General features: G+C 38.0%; 2 protein-coding genes across 2 annotated transcripts; one reads left to right on the forward strand and one right to left on the reverse strand.

Annotated features, from left to right (window-relative positions):
• The first annotated feature begins 1232 nt into the window (after nt 1–1232).
• LOC117492881 (lipid droplet assembly factor 1-like) lies at nt 1233–3047 on the forward strand. The gene is made up of 5 exons (XM_034143300.1): nt 1233–1328; nt 1479–1627; nt 1775–1943; nt 2046–2191; nt 2522–3047. Exons 2-5 carry the CDS (start codon nt 1526–1528, stop codon nt 2579–2581), a joined length of 477 nt encoding a protein of 158 aa, XP_033999191.1. The 5' UTR covers nt 1233–1328; nt 1479–1525; the 3' UTR covers nt 2582–3047.
• An 882-nt stretch (nt 3048–3929) lies between these two features.
• On the reverse strand, nt 3930–11972 carry LOC117493074 (ER lumen protein-retaining receptor 2-like). Its single transcript, XM_034143465.1, has 5 exons — nt 11681–11972; nt 8296–8396; nt 8036–8194; nt 7091–7343; nt 3930–5246 (listed from the first exon to the last, which is right to left on the reverse strand). Exons 1-5 carry the CDS (start codon nt 11769–11771, stop codon nt 5212–5214), a joined length of 639 nt encoding a protein of 212 aa, XP_033999356.1. The 5' UTR covers nt 11772–11972; the 3' UTR covers nt 3930–5211.
• Nucleotides 11973–12965: the final 993 nt, after the last annotated feature.

Genomic DNA, 12965 nt, shown 5'->3' on the forward strand with positions numbered 1-12965 from the left:
AATATAATATTCATAACCTTTATTAGTGCACAATCACCTGAACTAAGAACTGTTGATTTTGTTACCTTAGAATGAGCCTTTGTGTGTACATACTGTAGATGTCAGGTCCACTCTGTTGCACCACCATGTTTGTAAAGAAGCTTTAACGGCAGAACACTGTTTCTGGAGGGGGTTTTTAAGTAACCTGAAAGCCATCGTACTTTACCAACACTCTTGTGAAACTGTCTTAATCCCAGCTGGTGCCTGCCAGTTGAATTTCATTGCATTACTAAAGTTATGGTGAGGTTGGCCTCTGGTTGAGGGGAAGGTCCTGCATTGCATTACTGCAGTGTTGCACTTGGTGGCTCGTAACCGCTGTCTTGTAAAGGGAGGGGTGAGCAAAGTAGTATTTAGTTGGCAGCAACCTGCAACCACAATGCTAGATGGCGCACAACCTCACACACCCCTCCCTTGTGGAAAGAGCAGATGAATCCATCACAGTAACGATGCTTGGATAATAATACAATTACTAATAAATGTATCTATATATTTGTATCTAGAGCCACCATAATGCTAGGACGTTTCCACATGAGAAAACAATTCTTAATAATATCAATCATTATAATACAACGTGTTTGCTCCTCAAACAGTGTGTGAGAACTTACTTGCAACTTTTAAACTTGTAAAACTTCTCCTACGCACCTCTGTCATGAAATAAATCTCTGATAAGTCATTTGGCTTTGTGAGCTTTCAATTCATTCAATTATGTGTTTCAGTTTCTCAGAGTGACCACTTATGATTATCAATGGACTCAGGTCAAATAGTTTGGATGCTGTACCTCATAATAGTAATAACAATAATCTAAATAATAATATCAGTTTCAATATTATTGAATCAATTACATATCATTTCCAAGTTTACAATAAATAAATACTTGCACATTCATTTTTAAGTATTGCTCTTGTATTTACTTCAAATGTTGATATCAAGTTCAATTGTATGGTCCAATACTGATCTTGCCTACTTTAATTAGAATAAAACCAGATGTTTATGATATCTAGATCCTCACATTATCTGTTGGAATATTAATTATGAAGCAGTTCTTTTGAAAAGTATTGCCCTCAGTCTCATGCTGTAACATTTTAGGTGAACAGCAGATGGCACCAGCAATACCAACACGCCTTTTAGAGTCCCTCCAGCAGAAATCCAGGAAGAGGAAGAAGGAGGAGGAAGAAGAAGAAGGGGTGTTATTATAAAAGGGTGTGTTGATACTGAGTTGGAGACAACTTCAAGACACAGTTTCATAAGTTGTGAGCTGACAACCGGACCAGGTTAACTACATTATTCAGGTTAGTCGCTTAACTTTGTTCTCAGTTTTCAGAAATGTCAAGTATTTAAAGGTTTTATGCTATACAGCTGTTAGTTAACTAAAGTATTGTATTTCATTAAAGTCACTGTTGTTTACTCTGATCCTTGATTTTTTTTTCTCATTGCACCAGCTGGCTGTCAGGCGGACTCAGTTTTCCTCAAGTCCTCAGTCTGGTGAATGGAGATGGATCAGTGCAGCAGCAAAAGCAGAGTGACTGTGTTTCAGTACTTGTTTGGGAGTTGGGCCACCCTGCTGAGCCGCTTTTATGATGACCCCAAGGTAAGACAACACTTAACACCTACATCTGTCAAAAAGAACGTTCTTTATTCTTTATGTTTGCTTTTCCGTCAGCAAATCCCAGGGGTCTGTGTTCATTTCCAGCTGAGTGAAAATGACAGCTGCATTTTGCTTTCATCTTTTTCCCAGGTAGCACATCTGATGAAAACAAAGATCGGGCAGTACCTGAGCAGCCACCCTTTCTTTGCTCTCACGGTGATGCTGTTTGGTGCCATGTCTGCAATTCCCGTGGGAATGTTCCTCTCTTTTGCTCTTGTGACCATTATCATGTCTGCAGTTGGTTTGGTTTTCTTTGAAGGTATGTCTGATCATGTCAATTACTTTTTTATGCAAGCTATAACTGTACTAATCTGACAGTACTTTTTATTAACCAAACTCAACTTATTTCTCTCTTTGTCAGCGTTCCTGTTGTTTGTAGGAGGGACGACTCTGCTTGCTGTGCTCTCTGGCATCGCCCTCTTCTCTGTCATGGTTTCATTCATCGTTAATGCGCTTTATTTCACCATCTCCAACATCCCCAGCCGCTATAACCCAAATCTGACAAAGGTAATGTACTGATGTGTGGGGTGTGTTTTGAACAAAAGAAGAACAAACACAACATTTTATTATATCACCATTTCATCCATAATTGGCCTTTTTCTTGGTAAGTTTGGTCTTAAAGATGAAATACAGCAGCCTACACAACCTGTTGAGCATTTCATTCAAAGCTTTATGCAACGCTTCTGTTAAATGTGGTTGTGGTGATACAATACAATCATTTCAGTTTCGTAATCCTATCTTCTAAAATTCCCATTTAAGTGTCCTGACATTTATATTATTATCTGTGAAATTGTTCCCACGGTGTATTTATTCTCTCTTGTCCTTTATTCCTATCAGCAACATGATATCCAGGAGAAGGAGAGTGAGGGTGAAACTTCAAAAACGAAGGAAATGTAAAAGCCTGATTATTGTTCTCTCTCAATTGTCAACTGTATGTGGAAAGGTTTAAAATTGCTTTGTGAACTGGCACCATAAATGAGCACTACTGAAGCTTGGTGGTTTGGATTGAGACCCTTGAATGTACTGTATGTAACAGATTGTGTAAGCACAAAGACTCCCTGATGGTTACTGTAAGTCTAAACCCTAAAGATTATTAGTACATTGTACTATGTGTCATTATCTCTATGTTTACATGTTATATAAGTATAACATATCACAGCCAAACTATGTAATAACTAATATTGCTTTATTAGTCCTAATACACACAGAATATTTATTGAGTTTTAGAAATGATTGTGTATGTAATGTATGTCTGCAGCTATCTGATGCACATGCCTGTTACTTGTTTGCTGTTACCTTTAAAAGAGCTCGATGTTGCACATTTGTGATGAAGCTTTGAATAAATGCACATCATGATAAACAAGTGTGTTCTTCTTCTGACAATTCTTGGCTTTAAAATATGATTCAAGATTCAAAGATTCAAAGGTTTATTGTCATAACAGATACACAACTACGGTGTTGTTATGTAATGTATGAAAAACTTAGATTGCCGGTTCCTCAACAGTGAAATTACATGGAGACATAAATAATTAACTTAACTTAAAGGTGGGGTAGGTAAGTTTGGAGAAACCAGCTCGAGATCGCTAGAATTTGAAAATACACAGCCGGAGAAAATCTGCCACTTCCTTACAGAGCCCCTCCTCCAACACACACGAACGAGCACATGACCAATGAGGGCACGAGATAAGTTTGTGCACAGATGGAAGACTGACAGGCAGGTAGGCCATCCAGTTATTTTAGCCGGGCCGGCTAAAATGATTGGTCGTGCTTTTTACAGTACTACAGCTTCCACAGATGACATTTTTTTAAGGATTTTTTGTCAAAGCACTTAAAATATTCATTGCTATCGGGATGTTAAGAGCATTCCATGGAATATAACAAAAAGTGTATCTCGAGCCGGTTTCTCAAACGTACCTACCCCACCTTTAATGGATTTAAAACAATGTATTATTGGCGATAGATGATCTGCTGAAAATAAAGTCTGGTGTACGGCACACAACAATTGTTTCTGAATTTATTTATGGATGTCATTTTTCTTAATGAGAGAATATCCTGATGTATTACAAGGAACTTTATGAAACGTCATATTTTAGTATTTCTCACCCTTACACCTGCCACATTTTCAAATATATAGTATGATGTGCTTACATTAAAGGGCACTACTACTGGCCCAAAACTCAATAGTGTAAGTGTGCTTATAATCTTAGCTTGAATGATTTTAAGAAGTCAAACAGCGACACTGGAAGGTGATTCTCAGAAGATCTTTAATGGAGGTGATATCATGCACAAAAAAAAAATTAACAGAAGACAAAGTTGTGAATTACTCATTTGAAAAGTTAAACAAGAGGCGTTTTTATAGAAATGCACCCATTGAACACAGTGATCCCCCTACTCGACAACAGACCAACATCTGTTCATTTGTTCACTCTCCAGACCGTTAACAATTGAAATGTCACAACCAGTCAAAGGGCTGAAAGATTCTCAGTCAATTATCATTATTCAGCTATATTCCTTATTGCTTTGCTCTTGACTTCATTGATTACGACCTTGAGAAAAACGACAAGTCACTGTTGGAAGGTGTTCAAGAGTTTGTTTCTGGGTGCAATGCTGGCAGAAACTAAATGTGTGCTCTATCCACATCCAAAATGTGATGTAGCATTGTTTAATTTATATTAAAGCTGAAGAACAATTGATGCATTTTGAAGCTGAAGAAAGAAGATCAATAAACACACGAATGATTTAATTCCAAAATAGCCATCATTCAAAAATACTGACATGTTTGTCCCAAAGACTGCTGGCACTAAGTTTTATATTTCATTGGTTACCTAAACTTAAGTTGAAACTATAAATCATGTAATGTTAACCGGTTACAAAATGTTTCAGATTTAAAGACAATTGTTAAAACAGAGTTTTATGCAATTTTAGAAATCAATGTTTTTACAAAATGCAAGTTTGTGTTTGTGGCGAAACTGTTGCTGTTGGCCTCTTAAATATTTCCATGAGAAGATACACGTATTATAGTATATGCAGACAAAGAAAATCCAAAAGTAAAAAAAGAAAAAGATGTGAGAAAGTGGACATAATCCTCATCAGGCACTCCGATACATTACCTCTTCATCTCACTCTTTAATAAGACTGTACATTTGTGCATTTCATTACCAATTCAAACAAGGTACTTTTCAGAGTCGACCCTATTTGTGACATTATAAAACAAAATAAAAAACAAGCGTATACACCTCACATGTAGAAAAAAAAAAAGCCTTTTCTCCTAATTGAACAGCAATGAAAATAAGTATAAGGCAAGATGCTGAACACAGAAATCCAAACGTTGACTGGGTATGATTTTTGTTCAGCTCCGCTGTTTGTTGGCATTTACCCTATCAGCAATCATCAAGAAGACTAGTGTTTTCCCCCCAAATAGTTGGCTCTTTGTCTCAGGCATTTTTCGCTGTAGGTCATGAGATGACATGATGTCATCTCCACACCCCCCTGAGTCTGCTGGGAGTCTCCATCTCCTTCCTTACGTTTTATGCCGGCAGGCTCAGCTTCTTGCCTTTCAGTACTGGGGGACGAGAGAGAAAGAAACCATCAGTGCCAGTGGTTGTTCATGCTGCCATAGCTAATCAAGTTTACATTTCTAAGAAGCTTTCAAATGGGAGTTCATCGATTTGTGTTCAGAAGTGACCACAAGTGGTTGTAATCCAAAAGCCCTTTTGAAGCAGCTATTTCCACGAGGCTGACCACAAAATGATTAAACTAGAAACTAAAAAGAACCTTGTGAACTCATCCCTGTAACCGTGTCCAACCCATCTGAAGAACTGAGAAAAATATTATAACATATTTTAAATAAAAGAATGGCTTGTGTGAGACCAAATATTCATACAGATAATAAAACACAGACAGCTGTCCTCCCTAATTTACCGCTGTGTTGTAACTTTCGTTTTTTTTACATAAACTCGTTTATACATAACATTTCTGGGCCATCTGAATGTACTAACTAAATACTTTTTTGGGGATCAGGCGGGACATTTCCGTAGAAACTAGTGGAATACTTAAAGTTTCCCCTGAGCCCAGCTAAGGAGGCCCACCCCCCACTTTGATAAAACCCAAATGTAGAGGATGTACTTCCTGTGGCAGCTAAAAAAGTTTAACTTGACAAAGTCAATGATGGGGCACTTCTAGACTGCCATCAAGTCCATCCTAACCCTCTCCATCACCATCTGGTATGCTGCTGCCACAGTGAAGGGCAGACTGCAGCACATCACCGCTCTGTGAGACAGTGATTGGTTCAATCTGCTGTCCCTCAGCAACCTGAGACAGGCGGGAAGGATTGTGTCGGACCTCTCCAAGCCCAGACAAAAACCTTGAACCTTGTACATCATCTCTTCACTTTGAATATTTGAACATCTTGAAAAAGGTTCTATACAGCCCCCCTTTCTAAAAATGTTTTACTGCAATTTATCATTTAATCTGGTTTACTTTGCCTGTGTTTTTAATTCCTCTACAGAAGTTATTTTATGTAGAGTATGCACCATCACAAAGGCACATTCCTTGTAAGTGAAAACGTATTTAAGTTAATAAACCTTATTGATATTCTGGTGTTGGCTCTCAGAAAACTACTGTTTTGAAGCTACTGTAAGGAAAGAAATGGCTAAAGTAACTGAAACACAAAGAAATGGCTAAAGTAACTGAAACACAAAGAAATGGCTAAAGTAACTGAAACACAAAGAAATGGCTAAAGTAACTGAAACACTGTCCAAGTTTTCTGAATTGTATTGTTCCAAAACAAACTAGTGTGAATAGCTGCAGTTTTGGAAGCACTTTGATAAGATTGTGAACGAAAGGTCTTGAGCGGTCTTAACTCTATATATTCGTCTCCAAGGCGACTGTAAGAAATACTTGTGAGAATAAAATCGTGAGAATAATTCATTCTGAAGGCAAACCGATGCTAATGTGAGGTCTCAGCAGTCGGAGTAAGCCGTATCAAGAGCATGTTTACAAATCAAGCGTCTCTTTAGCACAAAATCCCCTTTATGTATTAGTCGGAATGTGTTTCCTTGCTAAGCTACTGAGGGTGAACAGCAATACAAAGAGGGAATTTTGTGGTAAAAGGACCATTTCATTTAGAAAATGCAGAATGCCTCATATTAGCTTCCAATGCATTTTATTATGAGGTTTTTCAGGGAACGAGGACTGTGGATCTCTCACATCTCAGTCACACTAGGAAGAGATCGTGTCAGTGCCAGAGGAATGTGGAGTAATAATTATCCAACACATGATTATCTAAACTCTTTTAACAAACATATAGACATATTTGTATTCCTGATATATTGCCTGATAACCACGCTCTTATTTCCTTAGTTAATCCATCTAATGCCATAATCGGAAACCAGCAAGAAAACCCACCTTTGGTGACATAAAGGTAGAAGAAGTCACAGTAGAGGACAGTCTGGACCAATCCGGCCACGATGGCGATCATGTCAAAGAAGCCTTCGAAGTAGAAACGCCAGACCCAGTTGAAGAGATAGAGAGTCCGATACATGCCGAGGCAGAACAGGTAGTGGGTGGTGATGGTCTCCGCCTCGCCGGTCTTGCTGATCATGAAGAGCTGAGGCAAGATAGCCACCGACTCCAGGTAGATGGAGAACGTCCACAAGATCTGATGACAGAAACATGGTCAGGAATTAGGGATGCCACCATTGTGAAGTTCAACATTGATACCAAAATAAATGCTTACAGATTTTTTCCAATAGTCTATGGATTTTTTTTAATTGTTATTTATTCCCATTTTGTGCTAGGGAAACAATGCAATATTTAAAATAACAACTTAGCCGTTTCAAAAGTCACCTGAACTTTTAAAAGAACATCCAAAACATTCATCTGGTTGTAACTTATATATATCAATATTCCAATTACTTGTATATCGACTATTCTGCACAATTTCTATTATATTTTATATTATTTTATTTACTTGCGCTATTATCTGTTTTATTGTGTTGCACTGTGGGAGGAGCCTGTGACCTAAGAATTCCATTGTCTTAACTACACTGTAGCTATGTACGTATGACAATAAAAGCCTTGAATCCTTTATTACACTTGCTTTGATTGAACACAATTCCAACATTTATTAAAACCTCCTTTCAGAACTTTAACAAAGCCTTTTAGCCTGCTATAGAATGACCTACTCAATGAAAAGTTAAAATCAGTGAATCCCAAGAGGAATACCATTTGTTTTATATGCAAATCATACTACAGTAAGTTCAGACTTTTACAGGCATTTACAGCAGGACATCAGTTCCTTTTCAATTCATCCTATCACGCAAAGACTACAGTAGAGGAGGTTAAACCCACCTCCAGAGGAGAGAAGGTGTGGTTGATGAGAACAGCGAGACCCCCGACGGGAACAACCAGGAACTCCACTCTGAAACTGTCATGGTTGCCATCGTAGGTGGCCCTGAACTTCGCATAGATCAGGTAGACTGTCGCATACGCACATCCGATGTAGATCACCTGGTGAACAATGAAGAACAGTTGGTCAGTGAAAGTACTGGGGAGAAATGTGTGACATGTTTGAAGAGCTGCTGGCCAGAGCTGAAAAGTGACTGCCTTACCTTCATGCTGGTGTTATAGAGGGAGATGAAGGAGGTGAGCAGATCCAGGTAGCGCGCGGTGAACACGATAGCAAACAGGATTTGGCTTTTTCCAGAGATACCTTCAAAATAAATATGAATCAGATTAAACTTTTATGTTTAGCATAGCCATCAGCAACAACTTGACAAGTAGTTTGGATTAAACATGATTCATAAAATGCTTTTCTTAGTTGAACGGTGACATCTAGTGGAAATATAATGTAGCAACCCAAGTCCTTCCTTACACGTTTGTATAGGCATATTTAAAGCAAGTGCTTGTATAGAGTTCCTTATTTACAGTCAATCTTAATTACTAAATAATGCTATCTTTTGGAAAATGCAGAAACAAATGAAATCTCAGGTTGGCAGGTATGAGAGCAACTCAGGTACATGGATTTGGGTTCTTTAACTTACACAGCAGGGTACATTAGCCCTCACAGTGTACTATGAGAAAATACTAAAAAAGTGTGTACATTTTTCTCTTTGTATGCATCTCTGACTCTCTGAGCTGATCACAGCCAAACAATAACTCTTAAAACAATCTTGTAGTATCAAGGACCATTACAGACAGTTGAAAATCCCTTACACAACATTATAATATTTTATGTTGCAAATAAGCTTCAAGTGCTGTAAGATGCATGCAGATCCACACAGGGTGGTACGTTGGTTTGCACTGTTTGTCACCTTAAACAAAAAGGACCTTGGTTCAAACCTGGTGGCTTTACTATGAAGAGTTGTTTTATTATTTGCATCCGAGTGAGTTTCCTCAAAGTGTTTTCTCAATATTTGCTTACACTTTTCACATCATGTGTTGTCAGCAATATCAGCTTTATCCTTGCTTAGGATCTCTGTCTCTTTTCTTCTTCTCTCTGTGTGAGTGGCATACAGCATGCAGCGAAATGGGCTCTTTAGTTGTTCCATTATTATATGATATTATTCAGGGCCGGCCCGTAGCACTGGCGTTATAGATGTTCGCCTAGGGCGCGCTGCGCTGGTAGCTCTGGGAGGGAAACACATTTTTTTTACCGTTGGTGCTCATCCTAATTTTTGGCCTTGATGTAACAATATTCATAATTAAGAAAATGTAACACCCTTTTCCCCCCGGAAAACTTTTCATTTGCCCTGTACGATGGGCGCTGTAAGTGATGAAAATGGGGGATGTTGGCTTATCAGGCGCCCGCAGCTCACAGCCAAAGGGCGAGTGAGCGTGGGAGCGAGCGAGGGAGAGAGAGAAGAGCGCACCGGTACCGGCGCTGTTATTATAATCTGGTGCTAGCTGCTAACGGATATAAGAAGAAGATGTTTCTACAATAATGTGGAGGGAGAGTCCTCTCCAGTCAGACTGAGAGGCTGATAACTACAGCTCAGTGAGGTAATGTTACGAACTCAGAAACTCAAGGTATAGGACCCAATTGCACGACCCAGGAGACAGAGGTAAAGTATTTGTAAGATACTTTATTTTCAAAAGAAGAACAGAAATAAACACTATCAAATCTCTAGGATGAGATGACAAAAAGTGAACAAAAGAAAATCGCTCATGTAGTGAGGAACAAAAACATCTTGGTATCAAGGAGAGCATATATCTGACCTAGGCATGAGACAAGACGAACTGACAATGAACACCGGGAGACTGGGGAATTTAAACACACGACAACAAGACACAGGTGGAAACAATCAGGGGCGGGGCTGGTGCTGATGAGCACGGGAGACACACAAGAGGTAGATAATCAGGAAGCCTGGAATGACAGGTAAATAATGAGTGACAAAACAAACATAAAACAACATGAAAATGAAACTCCCTTAACATTTCTGTCGGTGCACAACAGGTAAAGGACTCTGAGTGTTTAGATAGTTCACTTTAGTCTAAGTTATCTCAGTGGGTCTCAAACGGTTTGATCACAATTGATGTAAACACATATTTCCAAGGCACTCCTTTATAATTATTGGGATGAACAGGTTTGAAATCATTCCAATGTATACTATAGGACAGTAACCAAAAATATCCTTTAAAACTGGAGAGATAAAAAAATATGCATAAATAAATGTTAACTAGGTAAAATAAGATATGAATGAACAACAAAAATAAAATAATTTATTTGTTATTGGCTATGGTAGGTGATTGGTTATGTTCATATACTTATTTGATTATTAAAATGTAAACCAATCTTTTTCATGTGGGTGTTTTAGAGTTGTACCGCCTAGATCTAGTAGTAATTATGCTCAAAGGGCACCAGATTGAAGCATTTTACTTGATTGTGTATTCCTTGGATACTTTATTGATCTTTATCTTTTCTACTGTACGATTCTCTGGCTGGGGGCGCCAGCTAAAATCTCGCCTAGGGCTGCAAATTGTCTAGAGCCGGCCCTGATATTATTAAATCATTATTTATGATGCAGGGAATTATAATGCATTTAATATATGTAGCTTGCAACAACATAACTAATGCTTTAATTTTGTTCAGATAGTTTACATTTTTGTAAAAAAAAAAATCACAAATAAACTTCTATATAGATTTTAAAAAGATGAAAAGCACTGACTGAACAGCAATGTGTGCAGCTACAGTTCTTGAGTAAATGTACTTGATTACTACCCCCACCGCCCACCTGGTATTATTAAGTACAATCGTATATGAAGATACAACTACGTGATATCTTACCCTGCATAGACTATACATAAACACTACAAACTCTGAGTTGTGACCATGGTTGTGACCACCTGACATAACCTCCAGTAACTTAGAACCTTTAGTCAACCCAGCAAATTTGCAGGAGGCCAGTCACAACACGTCTCCTCATAATTAAAAAGGTACGATCCACTGCTGTGGACTGCACACCAGAAATGTTTTTTTTTACCAATTAATATATACAGAGACCCAGAGAAAAGTGTAAATAACAGAGTAACACAAACTAAACTAGCACGTTAGTCACTTCCGTAGCGCCTTTCGAACGCCACGTCAGATGCCAGACTAGAAGAATCGAGCACCAAACTTCAAATTAACAGAGCAGGAGTAATGGATGTGTGATGTTTAGACAACATAAGTAGAGAAAGCTAAACAGACTAGTGAAATTGAAGAAATATCCCCCCAAAAACAAGTTAAACGCTGTATTACTTTGATCCTTCATCTACTAAACAGCAGGCACTTTAGTGACTACCTAAGCCCAGATAAATTTAGCCCATTGACTGCTAACGATGTTAGCCGTAGACTCAAATGAATGGGTTGTAAACGTATGCATGTAGCTAACGTTAGCTAGCTTGGAGCTTACAAGGCAAGAAGAGAGAAAGCTACTTGTTTCAGTCATTCAAAGAAAGGCAAAGGAAATCAGGGAAAAACATTGTAGCATTTGTTATACAATATATATGTCTTACCTGCACACGACCTGCTTTTCCATATTTTGAGTAGCAGGATGATGATAGCAGCCAGATGAGAGAGGTCCCCTGTCAGTCTGAAGATGTTCATGGTTGCAGAATGAATTAACAGACTCCAGCAAACACAGATGTCGCCTTTTATCCTTTGAAGTAGGTTTTTTAACTTAGTGCGGTTTTGTGTGAAAGCTTCTCCTCCAGAATGTGGCAACAAACCGGGCTGAGGGCTTCAAACGATTGAAAATATGGCGAGTGTGCAGGTCGACGTGGAAGGGGGCGTGAAAAGAACCCGCAGAGAGATTTGGATTGGACTAAAATATGACTGACAGCCCGAGAAGACCCGCCTACAGATAGCTGGACGCAAAGTGGGTGCAAACTTCAGCCCTGTGTAGGCGAGGAGCAGCTATAGTTGTGGTTATCACTACAGAAAGTGCACTATTTGAACTATTGTATCTGTTTTATGGTGTTGCGCTGTTGGAGGACCCTGTGACCTAACATTTTCATTGATATATCTACACTGTAGTTATGTACACATGACAATAAAAGCCTTGAATCTTGGCCTAGTTTAATGCAGTGTTGGAAAGGAACTAAGTAAAAGTACTCAAGTACTGTAATTGAGTACATTATGAGGTACAAAACTACTTGAGTATTGTCATTTTATGCTACTTCATACTCCTACTCCATTACCATTTTGAAGCATAATTATATTGTAGGCTACTTTTTATTTATTTGACAAGATTAGTTACTTGTTATTTTCGAAGGTTCATTTTATTAATAACTACAATTAAATAGACTAATGAAATGTAATGTACTATTACGGATGACGATACCTGACATTATAAAAAGTAATTAAATGTATCTCGTTCTTTACAATTTGCTAAAATAAAATAATAAACACATTTATGCATCACTAATTATGATCCAGTGTTATAATATATATCAGGGGAAGCCAACACGGTGCCCGCTGGCGCCTGGTCAAAGTACTGTACCTAAATAAAAAATTGAGGTAATTATACTTTACTTGAGTATTTTCGCATTTTGCTACACTACAGTTTTACTCTACATGTTGTTGCCGATTGTTGTTCTTTTTACTCCAAAACATTCATATTATAAATACAAAATATAAATCAACTAATACATTATTATATTTTATTATAGGTTTAGCTAGCCAGTTTATAAAAAAAGATTGTGCATCATTGACTGCATCATTGACTTTATGAACACATTAATGCATCAGTAATTATTATACAATATATTTTAAATATCTGGTGCTTATTTGTGCCATTCT

The sequence above is a fragment of the Trematomus bernacchii genome, unplaced genomic scaffold (genome assembly GCF_902827165.1).
Source record: "Trematomus bernacchii unplaced genomic scaffold, fTreBer1.1, whole genome shotgun sequence".
NCBI lineage: Eukaryota > Metazoa > Chordata > Actinopteri > Perciformes > Nototheniidae > Trematomus > Trematomus bernacchii.